This window comes from Podarcis melisellensis, assembly GCF_964234715.1.
Source record: "Podarcis melisellensis genome assembly, chromosome: 2".
In the NCBI taxonomy this organism is placed as follows: Eukaryota; Metazoa; Chordata; class Lepidosauria; order Squamata; family Lacertidae; genus Podarcis; species Podarcis melisellensis.
The window spans coordinates 110,894,982-110,911,474 of record NC_138529.1 but is presented as its reverse complement, the minus strand read 5'-3'; the positions used below and the strand labels follow the sequence as shown (position 1 = coordinate 110,911,474).

The following is a 16,493-nucleotide window of genomic DNA, read 5'->3' as shown; positions in this document are numbered from 1 at the left end:
GGCCACGCAAAGCGCGGCCGGCAGGTGGCGAGCGCGGCCCTCCTTCTGCCTCCCGCGGATAAAGCCGGTTTCTTTCCCATGTCCAAAATGGCCGCCAGATCGGTTTCGTTCCCTGTTTCTCGATGGAGATGGCGGCTTCGTCCCGCCCGGAATAAAGATGGCGGGCAGCCGGCGAGCGTGTCAAAGGGGCGGGGTTGGAGGGAGTGACGTCATCTTCCGGAGGCGGCCGGCAAGGAGCTTTGCCGACCCGGGTGGGGACTTGGAGTGGCTTGTTTTGGAGAGGAAGAAGCTGCGGCGGCGTCATCAGAGGCAGCTCTGGCCGGAAGCGGGGACTGGCAGGCGAGAGACTCCGAGGGTCGCTTTGTGAGTCGGGGGTGCTTTAAATGGAGGAGGGGGATCCAGGGGGTGGGAAAGAGGGGAGGACTCAAGGAAATCAATGGGCATCACTAACTTAGGGCTATTTGGTTCAATGGGTCTCCTCTTGAGCGGGTCTTGGATGCAACTCGTGGCATTTCAGCAGATTTTGCTTCCATAATTCACTAGTCTATTTACACCTTCACTTTTGGAACTACAGTACAGTGGTACCTCGGGTTACATACGCCTCAGGTTACATACACTTCAGGTCACAGACTCCGCTAACCCAGAAATAGTACCTCGGGTAAAGAGCTTTGTTTCAGGATGAGAACAGAAATCATGCTGCGGTGGCAGCAGGAGGCCCCATTAGCTAAAGTGGTGCTTCAGGTTAAGAACAGTTTCAGGTTAAGAACAGACCTCCAGAACGAATTAAGTACATAACCAGAGGTACCACTGTACTTTTCCTCTTACGCAAGAGCAGTGGGTTTGCACAATAATAATAATGTGTTTGTGGGGGTGGTGTTTCTGGGTTGTTGTTTTTTAAGTGTGTTTTGGTTTCCCATTTTGTGTAGTGAACTGCCCTTTGATACAGCTACTACTAATAAAGTGGACTCTGCTCCCAAGAAAACAATTGTGTTGTAATAAATTTATCCAAGGTTATCACAGAATATCGTGATTTCAAAACAGATAGATGTGTCATGGAAATACATTTTCTTTTAAAGATATTTGTAAATTTTGATAATAACGTTTTTAAAAAGAAAATATTAAATGTTTGGTTGTGGCTTTAGCTTGCATGGGGCAGAGCCTGCTTTGCTGTAGCCCTCTAACTGGGTTGGTGTTTGGGGACACACACACATACAGTACTGATGAAGGGGGGAGGGGAAACTGATGCTACAGGTGGGTACTGTTAATATAAAGCCATTTATCACACTGCATACAGAGAAGACGACAATAACATTCAAAGGCAAAATTGAAGCCAGATGATGAAGCCAGGCTAGAAAAAGCAGAAACCTGAATCACTCATATGCAAAGCATACAGCATCCAGTTGGATGAGCAGACTATTTGATCAGCATAGGTGTGATCCACACCCAACTTGTTTTACTTCCCCTGTGCTTTTGAAGTTGCTTGACTTGCAGATATTAAGCAACTGAAGTTCTTCAGGGCATGGCAGGGAAGTGATGAGCTTTTCCTCCTTAACTTCCAGATGCCAGCCAGTACTTAATTATACAGGAGACAGGGCCTGCCAGTATGAATGCTGTCAGCCTTATACTGAGGTGCCAGGGCAGTAAAAGTTGTGGGTTGTGTGCAATCTGCAGCATCAAGGGTATTCTGAGGACAATAGGATTGTGAGATATTGACCAGAATGAATGCCAACGGACCTTCTGGGGTGGATAAGAGATGGGGGTTGTAGCTCATTGCAGAGCACCCAGAAAGATATTGGAAGAAGGGGAGGACCATTATGACTAAGGCTGAGAAGGAGGAAGACACTGGTCTCTGAAATGGCCCTCAGTATTGAAGGGGGGTGAGGCTGGGGAATGAAGGCTAGCAAAGGTCTGTGGCAGGTGTGAGGAACCTGTGGCACTCTAAATGTTGCTGGACTACAACTTCCATCATCCCTGGGCTATGGCTGATGGAAGTTGTACCGTATTTTTCGCTCCAAAAGACACACCAGACCATAAGGCGCACCTAGTTTTGGGAGGAGGAAAACAAGAAAAAATTATTCTGAATCCCAGAAGCCAGAACAGCAAGAGGGATCTGGCTTCTGGGATACCGTGTGGCTGTTCTGGCTTCTGGGATAACCGCGCCAAGCCTCTTCAGGGGAGCGGGATGAAGGCTCCCCCTGCCCGAAGAGGCTGCGCACAGCTAAGGCAGAAGCCAGGGCGGCACGTCGCTGAAGGGGCACTGCGCAGTTCTCCCTCTCAGATAGGGAGAACTGCGTAGCACCCCTTCAGCGAAGCTGGAGAAGGAACAGAAGGAGATCCTTCTGTTCCTCCTCCGGCTTCGCTGACAGGCGCGTCGTGAAGGGGCGCTGCACAGTTCTCACTCTCTCTGCGCAGCGCCATTCTCTCCATAAGACGCACTCACATTTCCCCTTACTTTTTAGGAGGGAAAAAGTGTGTCTTATGGAGCGAAAAATACAGTAGTTCCGCAGCATCTAGAGGACCAGAGAGTTCTACACACCTGGAGCAGGTAGCATAATGACTCTGTCTCCCATCTTTAGCCCTCACCTCCAGCCCCATGAAGCGGAAGCATCAGCTCATCTCGGATACATTCCAGGCGAAAAAACGACGGCTGGTTCTCGGATCGGACCCTCTCGAACAGGGTAAGGATGGAGGAAGTGTTGTGGGGTGAGGCATCAGAGTTCTCTCTCTGCATGAGGAGGTGCGCTTGAGAGGACTTATGGGGGGGGGGTGATGAGTGAGAGGTGAGTGCCATCAGTTCTGGATGGCATGAGGCAGAGCGCTGCAGAAATATGCCAGCTTTTTATGTTTCCTCCCCTAGAAGGCCCCGAGGCAGTAGAATCTGCACTCCAGTTCTTGGCCTCTCTCTTCCCCCGCAAATTATTTGAGGATTTTCTGCCACCCTTGATTCTGAAACACCAGATCTACAGCCTCGTCAAAGACCGAACGACCGTCGACAGGCACTTGGTAGGTGATTCCTTCCTCAGTTCAGAGGCCAGGCAGAGGAATCTGGAGGGCTGAATTTGCCCCCCACTCCCCTGGACCTGAGGTTCCCCAGGATATGGGGTGTTTGATAAATAAAGAACCAAAGGATCCTATGGGAAACCTATAAACCTCCTCCTCCTCTCATGCACACATGCACACACCCTACCATGATTTCGATAAAATGAGGTGTCTCTATAGATAGACAAATCTCTCCTCCTCCTGCCTCCAGTTCTTCACCTTCAGAGTTTGCGTTTGAAATAGACTGGTTAAAATAAATAAAACCTTCTCCTCCCTCTGTCTCTCTTTCTCCAGAGCCAGCTGAAAGATGAGGGCCGGATCCGGATGTTCCAGCATGGTTTCGATGCAGACACTTTTGTTGTGGCGTTCACAGACAACTATAAATCCAAGGTCTTGTGTCCTTTGTGTGTGTGTGTATGTGATGAGTTGAGGGGCATTGCAGAAGCGGGGAGAGATTGTGACGGCTCTTTCTCCCACAGGTGCTAGAGTTTACGTCTGGGAAGGACTTTGACAGGACTGTTAGGAAATTCCTGGATTCTGTCCTCAGCTCCTGCCCCGACATCAGTTTCGACAAAAGAAGGATGCTGAGAGAGTTTGGCTTCAGTGATGCGGAAATCACGTGAGTAAAGTTTTCCCCAGAGTGGAGTCAGAGTAGAGTGTGTTCTGAGGGCCGGGTATGAAGATTGGACTTCCTCTTTGAGGTTTTTCTGTGTCCAGTTATAATGAATCTTAGTAAATCGATTGAATTCGTTCTGATTGGTTTAAATCTGCATAATTTTGTATGGGGGTTGTCAGGGAACTGTCATCCGAGGAAAAAGTGGTGGACAGGCTCCAGCAGAATAGGAGAGACTCTGCAGCAGCGGAGGGAACCAGCAGGGGGAGTGCCAGAGTCACTGCGGAGGAAGGGCTCTGGGACACTTCCAGTGGAAACAGTGAAGAGGTTACTAGACCTCCCTTAGGAACTCCATCCCTTCGCCGGAAACTGTCACGCAGAGAGTCACGAAGGCGCATGTCTGTCAAACAACTTTTATGTTGGCGTAAGTTCCGTAGCCGCCCACTGTCAGATTCTACCAGCGACTAGCGGAGTCATGCTTTGGGGGAGCTCCGTTAGTGCCTGGGTTTGGATGACCAGCCAAACCCCAGCGGGATCCAGCTTTTACGCGCAAGCAGCTCATTATCCCATCATAGCAATCTGACAGTCTCCGAAAGCAGCTTGTGCAAGCAGAGGGCATCATGAGCGAACCAGCCGGAGCAGGAGGAGGAGCGGGAGCAGGTCCAAGCCTGGAAGAAAGGTATAGGGCGTTGGAGGTCCAGCTCGCACTGCAAACGGCGAGGCTAGAGGAGAGGAGGGCTCAAGATGCAGATAAGGGGAAAACCACCCCACTTGCCAGAAGGGTGCCTGGATTGGTGCAGAAATTTGGGGGGGATCCCAGGAACTATCAAGCCTTTAGGACAGAGATGCAATATGCTCTCAATCTACTGTTTGATGACTTCCCCGATGAGAACTCTAGAGTGGCGTACGTGATTGGCCATCTAGAGGGAGGGGCGAGGGACTGGGTTCGGCCCCTGATGGCAGCCAATAACGAAATCTTAAAGGACACAATGAAGTTTTTTCGCGCCATGGACTTGATGTTTTCCAGCGAGATTGAGCAGGGGGTGGTGCGCAGGAAGTTAATGGCATGTAAACAAGGGAGCCGATCTGTACGTGAGTACTGGACTGAGTTCACCATGCTGATTCACAGACTGGGGTGGGACCTTGCTAGTGAACCTATTCAGATGATGTTTGAAGAAGGTCTGTCTCCGTCAGTGAAGGATGAACTTTCCCGGGCACCTAGGGCGGAGTCTATGGATCAGCTGACTAAAGCAGCGCTGTCCATAGGATCACGCCAGGAAGCTAGAGCTATGGAAAAGCGGGAAGAAAAGGGGGAACGTTGGAAGGATTTCCGCATTCCAGAGATTCCGGAGCAGCCTTTCCCGCCAGCAGAGCCGATGGAACTGGGAACAGCGCGCGCGCGCGCAGTTTCAAACACCAGGGAAGAGCGGAAGAAGGAGGGAAAGAGCGGCAAGAGATGCTATCTCTGCCAACAGCCAGGTCACTTTGCCAGAGTCTGTCCGCAAAGGAAGGAATGGCAAGGGATGGCAGGAACTGTTGGGGGGAAGGAGGAGGGAGAAATGAAGGAACAAGTAAAAGCCAACGCCTGGTTGCCAACATCAGGGCACAGCAGCCAGGCCAGGGAGTAGTGAACGTGCCCACGCCGGAACCTCCAAGACCAGCGCTTGTGATAGAGGTGTTGCTGGAACTGGCAAACGGACACCCACTAAAGATAAAAGCGCTATTGGACTCAGGTAGCTCATGTAATTTCATGAGTAAGGAGTTTGCAGCGGAACATCAGATACAGACTATCCCATTAAGTAAGCCTTTGCAGGTTACCACAATTGATGGGAGGGAGCTGTTGGGAGGAGAAGTGAGCCAACAGACTGTACCTATGATAATGAGGGTGGCACGGCACACAGAACTGATTGCGTTTAACGTAGCCACCTTGGGAGGAGCCCCTATTATCTTGGGAATGAGCTGGCTGGCACTACACGATCCGCTAGTAGGCTGGCATCAGAGAGTGGTTTCCTTTGGATCAGCACATTGCCTAGAACACTGCAAGGAGGGAGAGGCGCAGGCAGGTGCCAGGGCCACTCTAGCAGGGGTGGAAGTGATGGGCAAGGGGAAGGTGCCACCGCAATACGCTGATTTAATTGACGTATTCAGCGAAAAAGAAGCAGATAAACTGCCCCCGCACAGACCCTTTGACTGTCAAATCACCTTACTCCCAGGAGCACAATTGCCAGTGGGCAAGCTGTATGCAATGTCAGACAGTGAGATGCAGGAGTTAAGGGAGTTCATTGACAAGAATCTTAAGCGAGGTTTCATCAGAGAGTCACGAGCGGTGGGGGGCAGTCCAGTGTTCTTTGTGGACAAGAAACACACGGGCAAGCCCAGACTTGTGTGTGATTTCAGGTCCCTGAATGCAGTGTCAGAACCAGTGACTTTCCCTATGCCTAGAATTGATGACATTCTGACACAGGTGAGAAAAGGGAAAATTTTTACCAAGCTGGACCTTAGGGGGGCATATAACTTGATACGTGTGAGGAAGGGGGATGAGTGGAAGACCACTATGTTCACCCCCTTGGGGGCCTTTGAGTACCTCGTTATGCCCTTCGGATTACAAGGAGGCTCCGCCTGTTTTCAATCATTCATGAATCACGTCCTGGGGCCATTGCTCTACAAGAACTGCGTAGCGTTCTTAGATGACGTCCTGGTGTACTCAGAGAATGAGGAGCAGCATGTGCGAGATGTAAGAGAGGTACTGAGCAAACTTCGAGAAAACCGGCTGTGGGTGAAACTGGAGAAGTGTCAGTTTCATACCAGGGAGGTGGAATTCCTGGGGTACCGGTTGTCTGACAAGGGATTGGCCATGGATCCCAGCAAGGTTCAAGCGGTACTGGAATGGAAAACACCAAAGACCAAGAAGGACGTGCAAAGGTTCCTGGGCTTCGGAAACTTCTATAGGAAGTTCATCAAAAACTTTGCCCATTTGACTGCGCCCATCACGGATTGTCTTAGTAGCAAAAAAAAATTTGTTTGGACGGAAGAAGCGCAGCAGGCGTTCGAACGCCTAAAGCAGGCGTTTGCGTCGGAAGAGCAGCTTCTGCACGTGGATCTACAAAAACCAATGAGAGTGGAGACTGATGCGTCAGACCGAGCGGTGGGGGCCGTGCTTCTCCAGCCGGGAAAGGATACGTCTGAATGGAGACCGTGTGCATTCTTTTCGCGAAAATTGAACAAATCCGAGAGGAACTACACGGTGTACGACAGAGAACTGCTCGCCATTCATGAAGCATTCCGGAAATGGCGGCACTTGCTGATTGGGGCGCAACACAAGGTTCAAGTCCGAACTGACCACAAAAATCTGGAATATTGGAGAACAGCTCGAGTGCTGAACCAGAGACAAGTGCGATGGGCTCAGGAGTTCTCCAAGTTCCACTTTGAGATTCGTTGCGTGCCAGGCTCAGAGAACGTGAGAGCGGATGCCCTTTCCAGGAAACCTGAGTACTTAGAGGGGGAGGGAGCGCCTGAGGCAAGGCATGTAATATCTGAAGACCGCTGGGTGTGTGGGGCGGCATTGGTGGGGCAAAGGGAACTGATGGAAGGGACGGAGAACGATGCATACGCCCAAGAGAAACTCAGAGAACTCAGGAGGACAGAAGAGAACACAGGGGGGTTTGAAGAAAAGAACGGGGCGTTATATTACAAAGGGGCACTGTACATACCAGATGGGGAACTGAGGGGGAGAGTACTCAAGCAGTTGCATGACAGCCCCACAGCGGGGCATTTTGGACAGCACAAAACCATGTGGTTGGTTACCAGGGAGTTTTGGTGGCCCAAGGTGAGGGAGGACGTGCGGGAATATGTCAGGGGTTGCGACAGGTGCCAGCGAGCAAAAGGAGAGAGGGTGGCGCCAGCGGGGCTATTACAACCCTTACCCACGCCAGAGAGGCCATGGGAGGCAGTATCCATAGATTTTATGACGGATCTGCCAAAATCCAAAGGCTAAACAGCTGTCATGGTGGTGGTAGATCTATTAACCAAAATGTGTCATTTTATAGCATGTTCACATGCGGTTACAGCGGAAGAGACCGCCAAGTTGTTTGTAGAGCATATTTTCAGGTTGCATGGCGCCCCCTTGAGGGTGGTCAGTGACAGAGGCAAACAATTTACTTCCAGGTTCTGGAGGAAACTTATGAGCTTACTGCAAGTAGAACTCAATTTCTCCACTGCCCGACACCCAGAAACTAATGGGCAAGCGGAAAGGGCAAACGGGATTTTACAACAATACCTGAGGTGTTATGTAAAGGACAGAGAAAATGATTGGGTAGATAAGCTACCGCTGGCCGAATTTGCCTACAACAACGCGGAGAATGTGTCCACAGGAATGAGTCCTTTCCTGGCAAACTATGGGTGCCATCCCCGGGCATTCCCAGGAGAGGGAGGGGAGAGGTGGAGCGTGCCGGCGGCGGAAATGTTTTTTGAAGAGATGGAAGCGATTCACCGTCAGCTCCAACTTAACTTAGAGAGAGCCAAGGAGGAATATAAGAAACAAGCAGACAGAAATAGGAGGGAAGGTGAAACCATAAGGGTGGGAGACCGGGTGTGGTTGTCAACCCAAGGTCTACCGTTCAAAGGGGGGAGTAAGAAGTTGAGACCCAAAAGATTGGGACCCTTTGAGGTCATACAGCAGGTCAATCCAGTAGCATTCAAACTCAGACTGCCCAGTCACATGAAATTACATCCAGTATTTCACAGGTCATTACTGTTGCCGTACCGAGAGGGACGGGAGTGGGGGGAGCGTGAGAGAGAGGCCACCCAAGCGCCCGTGATAGAAGAGAGAGAACGCGACATGAACGTGGCAGGAATCATTGATTCCAGGTGGAAGGGGAATCAGGTGGAATATCTGGTAGAATGGGAGGGGGAAGTAGAGTCGGAAAACACTTGGGTACCAGCAGAGGTAGTCAAGGACGAGGTTTTAATAGAAACATTTCACCAGCGTTTTCCAAAAAAACCGCAACCCGTGGCACGATTTAGAAGGGAACACTTTGGGACCACCGATGAGGAAGGAGAGTTTGAAGGGTTCCCAGAGTCAGGGGTGGGTGAGGAAGCCGACTCCGACGAAGAAGAGGAAGACGGGGAGAGAGACGGTACGCCTTGGTTAGAAGTGTTTGAATCCTCGGATGACGAGGAGAGCTCCTTCAGGGGCTTTCCGCCCTCACCGCCAGTGGGAGAGGAGGTGGGGGGGTGTGAAGGGGGCCCTGGGGGGGAGGTGGATGTCAGGGAACTGTCATCCGAGGAAAAAGTGGTGGACAGGCTCCAGCAGAATAGGAGAGACTCTGCAGCAGCGGAGGGAACCAGCAGGGGGAGTGCCAGAGTCACTGCGGAGGAAGGGCTCTGGGACACTTCCAGTGGAAACAGTGAAGAGGTTACTAGACCTCCCTTAGGAACTCCATCCCTTCGCCGGAAACTGTCACGCAGAGAGTCACGAAGGCGCATGTCTGTCAAACAACTTTTATGTTGGCGTAAGTTCCGTAGCCGCCCACTGTCAGATTCTACCAGCGACTAGCGGAGTCATGCTTTGGGGGAGCTCCGTTAGTGCCTGGGTTTGGATGACCAGCCAAACCCCAGCGGGATCCAGCTTTTACGCGCAAGCAGCTCATTATCCCATCATAGGGGTTAAACAACCCAGTTCCCTGGGGGCAAGGGGAAGTATTCTGTGACATGACTGTGCATGCCACAGCAGACACCCTTTAAGAATATAGTAATGTACTGTATATAAGGGCATGAGACTCTTAATCTCAGGGTTGTGGGTTCGAGTTACACACTGGGCAAAAATATTTCCATAATGCAGGGGGTTAGACGAGACGACCCTTCCAAGTGTACAATTCTATGGCTACAATTGTACAAACAGAAACAAAAGCCCTCAAAGCTGTTTACAAAAATAATAACACAAACGGCTTGGACCATCATACTTGACTGTTAACTTGCATGGAGACTGTTGAGTAACAGGTAGTGTCTTGCCCAGAGCTGAGGTCCAGGTGCCTCAGAAGAAGAAACAGTGGCTCATACCGGGATCCTCAAACACACTTAGTGGTGTGGTTTGATCATTTTGAACTCTGGATTCAGTTGTCTTACATTTCCTGGTCTCTCCATAATGGGAAGTACAGTGGTACCTCGGGTTACATACGCTTCAGGTTACAGACTCCGCTAACCCAGAAATAGTACCTCAAGTTAAGAACTTTGCTTCAGGATGAGAACAGAAATCGCGCGGTGGCAGCAGGAGGCCCCATTAGCTAAAGTGGTTCTTCAGGTTAAGAACGGACCTCCAGAATGAATTAAGTACTTAACACGAGATACCACTGTACGTTACTTCAAAATGCAGTAAGCCAGCTCTGCTGTGTTTGGGGACACTCCTGCTCATTGTACTGAACAGGACCTTTTCCCTGAAGTCCTCTCCTGATAGCATCACTGAGCAACGCTTTCCTTAGACTCCCGTTATCTCCGGCTTTCCACAGTCCCAGAAGCGGCTGCATCTTGGTACAAAAGGGGCAAGTCGTAATGGGGGGAATTACATTTCTCTCTCCTTCCTGTGTTTCATGTTCAGGCAGCTGGTGAATGCCGGAGTCCTGACCGTCCGGGATGCAGGGAGCTGGTGGCTGGCAGTGCCTGGAGCAGGTCGTTTTGTCAAATGCTTCATCAAAGGTTAGTTCGTTTCCCTGCTCCCGGCAAAAGCTGGGACACCTCTGACGGCAGCAACCTACTGATCTGTGTTGTGTGTGTCTCTCGGTCTTCCCAGGGAGGAGAGCTGTGCTGAGCATGATCCAGAAGGCCAAATACAAGGAGGTTTTGCTGTCTGACCTGCAGAACCGCCGAGCTCCAAGCGCCGTGAAGCTGGGCCTTGCTTACCACATCCACGACCTTATTGGAGCCCAGCTGGTGGACTGGTACTAGATTTCTGCTCTCGCTCCCACCTGTGAAAAACCAAATGCAGTGGTGCCCCACAAGACGAATGCCTTGCAAGACGGAAAACCCACTAGACGAAAGGGTTTTCCGTTTTGGAGGTGCTTCGCAAAACGAATTTCCTATGGGCTTGCTTCGCAAGACGAAAATGTATTGCGAGTTCCTGCGGGGTTTTTTCCCTTCCCCCCCCCTTTTCCCCAAGCCGCTAAGCCGCTTAACAGCTGATCCGCTAAGCCGCTTAACAGCTGATCTGCTAAGCCGCTAAGCCGATTATCAGCTAAGCCGCTAATAGCCCTAAGCCGCTAATGGGCTTGCTTCGCAAGACGAAAAAAACGCAAGACGAAGAGACTTGCGGAATGGATTCTTTTCCTCTTGCAAGGCACCACTGTGTTGCCTTGGAGCTCAGCCTGTTGCTGTAGAGCTTGATCCTGCCCTTGGGCAGCCAACCAAGGCTGTAATCCTACATACAAGGGAGTGGGGTCCTTTTCTGGGCTGGTGACCTGGATCCCAACCTCTCTTACCCCCAGGGCCATTTGGGCAGGTGGGTGATGCCACCCACCTGCCAAACACCTGATGTCATCAGAGGTGCTCTCTGTCATCAGCAGGGACAGCAAGCCTTGCTTGCAAAGGAATGCTTGGGAGTTGCTTTCACTTAGGAGCAGATTTGCGCTTCTGCAGCTGCGTCCTTACCTGGTTACAGGGAACCAGGCAGAGGGCCTTCTTGGTAGTGGCCCCTGCCCTGTGGAATGCCCTCCCACCAGATGTCAAAGAGAAAAACAACTACCAGACTTTTAGAAGACATCTGAAGGTAGACTTGTTATACCCATGTAGTATCTGAAACCAAAGGGGCACATTGGTTTCTAGGTGTGAAATACATGGGCGTTATTTTCATCTCTCCTACCCCACTAGAACACAGGTGGCGCTGTGGGTTAAACCACAGAGCCTAGGACTTGCCGATCAGAAGGTCGGCAGTTCGAATCCCCGCAACGGTGTGAGCTCCCGTTGCTCGTTCCCTGCTCCTGCCCACCTAGCAGTTTGAAACCACGTCAAAGTACAAGTAGATAAATAGGTACCACTCCGGCGGGAAGGTAAACGGCGTTTCCGTGCGCTGCTCTGGTTCGCCAGAAGCGGCTTAGTCATGCTGGCCACATGACCCGGAAGCTGTACGCCGGCTCCCTTGGCCAGTAAAGCGAGATGAGCGCCGCAACCCCAGAGTCGGCCACGACTGGACCTAATGGTCAGGGGTCACTTTACCTTTTTACCCCACTAGAACGGGATGCTAGACTAGATGGGCCCTGGCCTGATCCAGCTAGGCCTCTTCTTATTCTGTCCTGCTTTTAACCTCATTCTCTCCTCCTCTAGCGTGCCCACGACCTCCGGCACCCTCCTCCGACTGGCTGATGATTAAGGACGTGCCACTTGTCTGCCACCAAACCAACAGCTGTGCCTAAAATGAATGGATGCTGCTTGGGGCTATCGCCACGGGGGACAGGATGCCTGCCTGAGCCACCAGCATCGTTGTGAAGAAACAGGACCTTTTCCAGCAAAAAACAATTTTTTAATTATTATTTATGAAACAGATTTATATTTTGCACTTAACGTGGGCCCAATGCGAGAGAGCATCTTGGCAGGACCCCTGACTGACGTGACGTGACTGACGGGAGGCCGTGGATAAGAGAGGAGGGAGCCCCTTGTGCAATCTCTTAGCTTGATCTCTGGATGCCGGAGAACTGTGGGAAACCTGCGCATCTAAGAACAGCCAGAGCCAAGATGTTCCCACAAGGAATTCCTTCCTGGCAGTGTGTGTGTGGCCGTGTATGTATGAGTGTCGATCTCTGGTGTCTCAGAAAATTACATTGGAGCTTGATTAAAAGCATTTCTTCTTGGCTCGCTGATATGTTCTGAAGACGATACGTTCTGGGGACAAGATGCGTTCTGGGGACAAGGGATGTATGTAACCACCTCCTGAAAGACACTAGCAACGGAGATGCATCCCACAACAGCTTAGTTCTACTTCGTTCTTTGGTGATCACTCGTAGCCAAGTAAGATTGTGTTCCATAAACACGGTCTTAACAGTGAGTCTGTAAGTGACTGTGGAGGCCAATTCTGGACCCACACGTCCTTCCACACTGGGGACATTGGTTTCTGGGTGGGAGTTGATCATGGTGTGGATTTGCCAAGCATGCCTTGCTCTTAGCACGTTTCTCCCTTTTGTCCTGAGTTTGATCGTCTTCCAAACCCACGACACCTTTAGTAGAGGCTGTTCTCCAATTGCAGCACTCACAGGCCAATGTTTCACAATTGTCAGTGTTTGTACTACATTTTTTTTAGATTTGCCATGAGAGAGTCTTTGAACCTCTTTTGTTGACTACCAGCATTACGCTTACCATTTTTAAGTTCGGAATAGAGTAGTTGCTTTGGAAGACAATAATCAGGCATGCACACAACAGGACCGATCCAACAAAGTTGATGTTGAGGAATAATTGCTTTGACACTGGTGATCTTTGTTGTTGTTTTTTTAAATAATATTTATTAACAGTTTAAAGATTACAGAAAAGAAAAAGAATTAAACAAAACAATACAATACAATACAAAAACAAAAACACTACATAAAACATTGAATTAACAAAACAAAACAGGAACAATTAAAAACACATCCAATAATTTCAATATCTTATCTTTCATTCACTTGTTTCATCGACCTCCTCACACCTCCCTTTTTGTATTCCACTTCAATTAACTGTTTCAGCAGTTCCTTTCAATCTTCCTCTGTTTTCTGTCCTGTAATTTATCTTAACATATTCTAACCTTTTTTTCCCTTTAATGCATTAACAATCTATTTGTACTTAGTTCCTTATAACATTTCTGCTAAAGCCATATAACGACACTGGTGATCTTTGCTTCTTCCAGTACACTAAGAAAAAACACACCAAGAACTCAGGCCAATGTTAGTTTCAATAGTGGGAGTAGTCCCTACTCACAAATAAATAATCAGTTTTAACAAAAACTGATCCATTCAAAAGTATGTATTTTGACAAGGATTACAAACTCAAATAGAGATCACAAACACTAACAGATTACAAACTCATAAAGATATGTATAACACAATAATTCATTACAGAATTTGAAATGAGAGTTTATGAGTAGAGACAAGTTCATGTTAGTCAATAGTCAGATTCGATGTGAAGGTCTTAGTTTCAATCATTGAGTAGAAGTCAGAAGTCCATTACGGATCAGAAACCAGGACAGGGCCCTGTTTCGATGTATTCACCTTCATCAGCTAGAAGTATCAAATATTACATGAAAATACATTTAAATTCTAAGTTACCATAGATTATAAAACAGTCATAAATTATAAAACAGTATTATATAACATTTGATTCCTTACCTAATTTTTAAAGGGTCATGTAAGTTTGAAGACTCTCGGATAAATATATCCTGTTATTTTCTACGTTTCTCAGAGATAGCAACCGAAAATAATATTAATAATTAATTACATGCGTTGAATCAAATTAAATCAAATTAAAAACTCTAAGGCAGCATATAATCATATGATTCCTCACCTACGGGTGGGTAGATTAATGTGTATCTTGAGCTTTTCTATGCGTTTTCAATTTGGAAGTGAGCCTGTTACCTTTTATATGCACTTAAAGGTGGCGCTGTGGGTTAAACCACAGAGCCTAGGACTTGCTGATCAGAAGGTCGGCGGTTTGAATCCCCGCGATGGAGTGAGCTCCCGTTGCTCGGTCCCTGCTCCTGCCAACCTAGCAGTTCGAAAGCACCTCAAAGTGCAAAGTAGATAAATAGGTACCACTCCGGTGGGAAGGTAAACGGTGTTTTTGTGCACTGCTCTGGTTTGCCAGAAGCGGCTTAGTCATGCTGGCCACATGACCCGGAAGCTGTACACCGGCTCCCTCGGCCAATAAAGCGAGATGAGCGCCGCAACCCCAGAGTCGGTCATGACGGGACCTAATGGTCAGGGGTCCCTTTACCTTTAAAGGGGTAGATGAGATCCCCTAGATCTTCCAGTGCACTGGCATTAATTTGCTTTGTACAGTGCAAGCAGCTATCCTTCCTGCCCAGAGGAGCCCAATAACATCTGTCAGGCAGGAAGTGGCCTCCTGTTTGGTACTTGTCTTTTGAGCCCAGTATTTATATACTCACTCTCTCCTGCCATGGACTAGATGCCTCTTGGGTCCCTTCCAACTCTATGATTCTGTTGGTGGCTCTCTAGGCCGCCAGTGGAAGGTCTTCCACATCACGACTGACCTGCTCCTTGTAGGTGCAGATGCCACTGTCTAAATCTGGGGTGTTCTGCCCTGTTCAGCCTATGCCCTGTGACCCAGCTAAAATAAGACTCTTCACCCATGAAAACCGACCCAAAAACTCTCTCTGATTAGATGTTCAGTCTGGTCCCTTCTGCTTCAACAGAGATTATGTCTCTCTTTGCATATCTACAGTACATACATACGGAATCAGGATTCAAAATTCAGATGGGACAACTGGGACCAAACTAAGAAAATGAATGTCAATAGGAAGAAGAAGAAGAGTTTGGATTTGATATCCCGCTTTATCACTACCCTAAGGAGTCTCAAAGCGGCTCACATTCTCCTTTCCCTTCCTCCCCCACAACAAACACTCTGTGAGGTGAGTGGGGCTGAGAGACTTCAGAGAAGTGTGACTGGCCCAAGGTCACCCAGCAGCTGCAGGTGGAGGAGCAGGGAAGCGAACCCGGTTCACCAGATTACGAGTCCACTGCTCTTAACCACTACACCACAAATAGGTTCTGCACCTAGGCAGGAAGAACCAGCTGCACAAATATAAGATGGCCTGTAGTGCATGTGAAAAGGATCTTCAGGTCTTGGTGGAGCACAAGCTCAACATGAGTCAACAGTGAGATGCAGCAGCAAAAAAAGCCAATGGCATTCTGGCCTGCGTCAACCGAATTACAGCGTCCAGATCAAGGGGATGAAGGCAATTATATTCCAGGAACATTTGCAGCGCCACAGGTTCCCTGTCTTTATGGCCTGATACTACACATGTTTTACACCATGGGTAGGCAAACTAGGGCCCGGGGGCCAGATCCAGACCAATCGCCTTCTAAATCCGGCCTGTGGACAGTTCAGGAATCAGTGTTTTTACATGAGTAGAATGTGTCCTTTTATTTAAAATGCATCTCTGCGTTATCTGTGGGGCATCGGAATTTGTTCATTTACCCCCCGCCAAAAAAAAAAAATAGTCCGGCCCCCCCCACAAGGTCTGAGGGACAGTGGACTGGCCCCCGGCTGAAAAAAATTGCTGACCCCTGTTTTTATACTCAGAAGTACCACAAATTCAGCTGGTAATTCCCAAAAGAAATGCATGCAAGAATGCCACCTTGATTTTCTGATTACAATATGCTATTTTATATAAGAGTCTTGCTATATAGTGGGACGCGGGTGGTGCTGTGGGTTAAACCACAGAGCCTAGTACTTGCCGATCAGAAGGTCAGCAGTTTGAATCCCCGCGACGGGGTGAGCTCCCGTTGCTTGGTCCCTGCTCCTGCCAACCTAGCAGTTCGAAACCACGTCAAAGTACAAGTAGATAAATAGGTACCACTCCGGCGGGAAGGTAAATGGTGTTTCCGTGCACTGCTCTGGTTCGCCAGAAGTGGCTTAGTCATGCTGGCCACGTGACCCGGAAGCTGTATGCCGGCTCCCTCTGCCAGTAAAGCGAGATGAGCGCCACAACCCCAGAGTCGGTCACGACTGGACCTAATGTTAAGGGGTCCCTTTACCTTTACTTTGCTACATCAGGTTCAAGGGGGGGGGGTCCTATTCTAGCAACTGTTCTCTGATAACAGCTGTCCAGAATGAATTACGGAAGCATGCAGGCCAGGTGCAAAGGAAACTT

General features: G+C 49.2%; 1 protein-coding gene and 1 long non-coding RNA gene across 2 annotated transcripts in view; one reads left to right on the top strand and one right to left on the bottom strand.

The window, feature by feature from the left end:
• LOC309365473 overlaps positions 1-16,493 on the bottom strand; it is a 112,540-nt gene that overhangs the window by 30,583 nt on the left and 65,464 nt on the right. The gene's annotated exons all lie outside the window — the stretch shown is intronic.
• Positions 212-12,495, top strand: WHR1 (winged helix repair factor 1). Its single transcript, XM_081903472.1, has 8 exons — positions 212-363; positions 2,577-2,678; positions 2,858-3,003; positions 3,334-3,429; positions 3,519-3,658; positions 10,245-10,342; positions 10,437-10,584; positions 11,963-12,495. The coding sequence occupies exons 2-8, from the start codon at positions 2,594-2,596 to the stop codon at positions 12,006-12,008; spliced, it is 759 nt and encodes a 252-aa protein (XP_081759598.1). The 5' UTR covers positions 212-363; positions 2,577-2,593; the 3' UTR covers positions 12,009-12,495.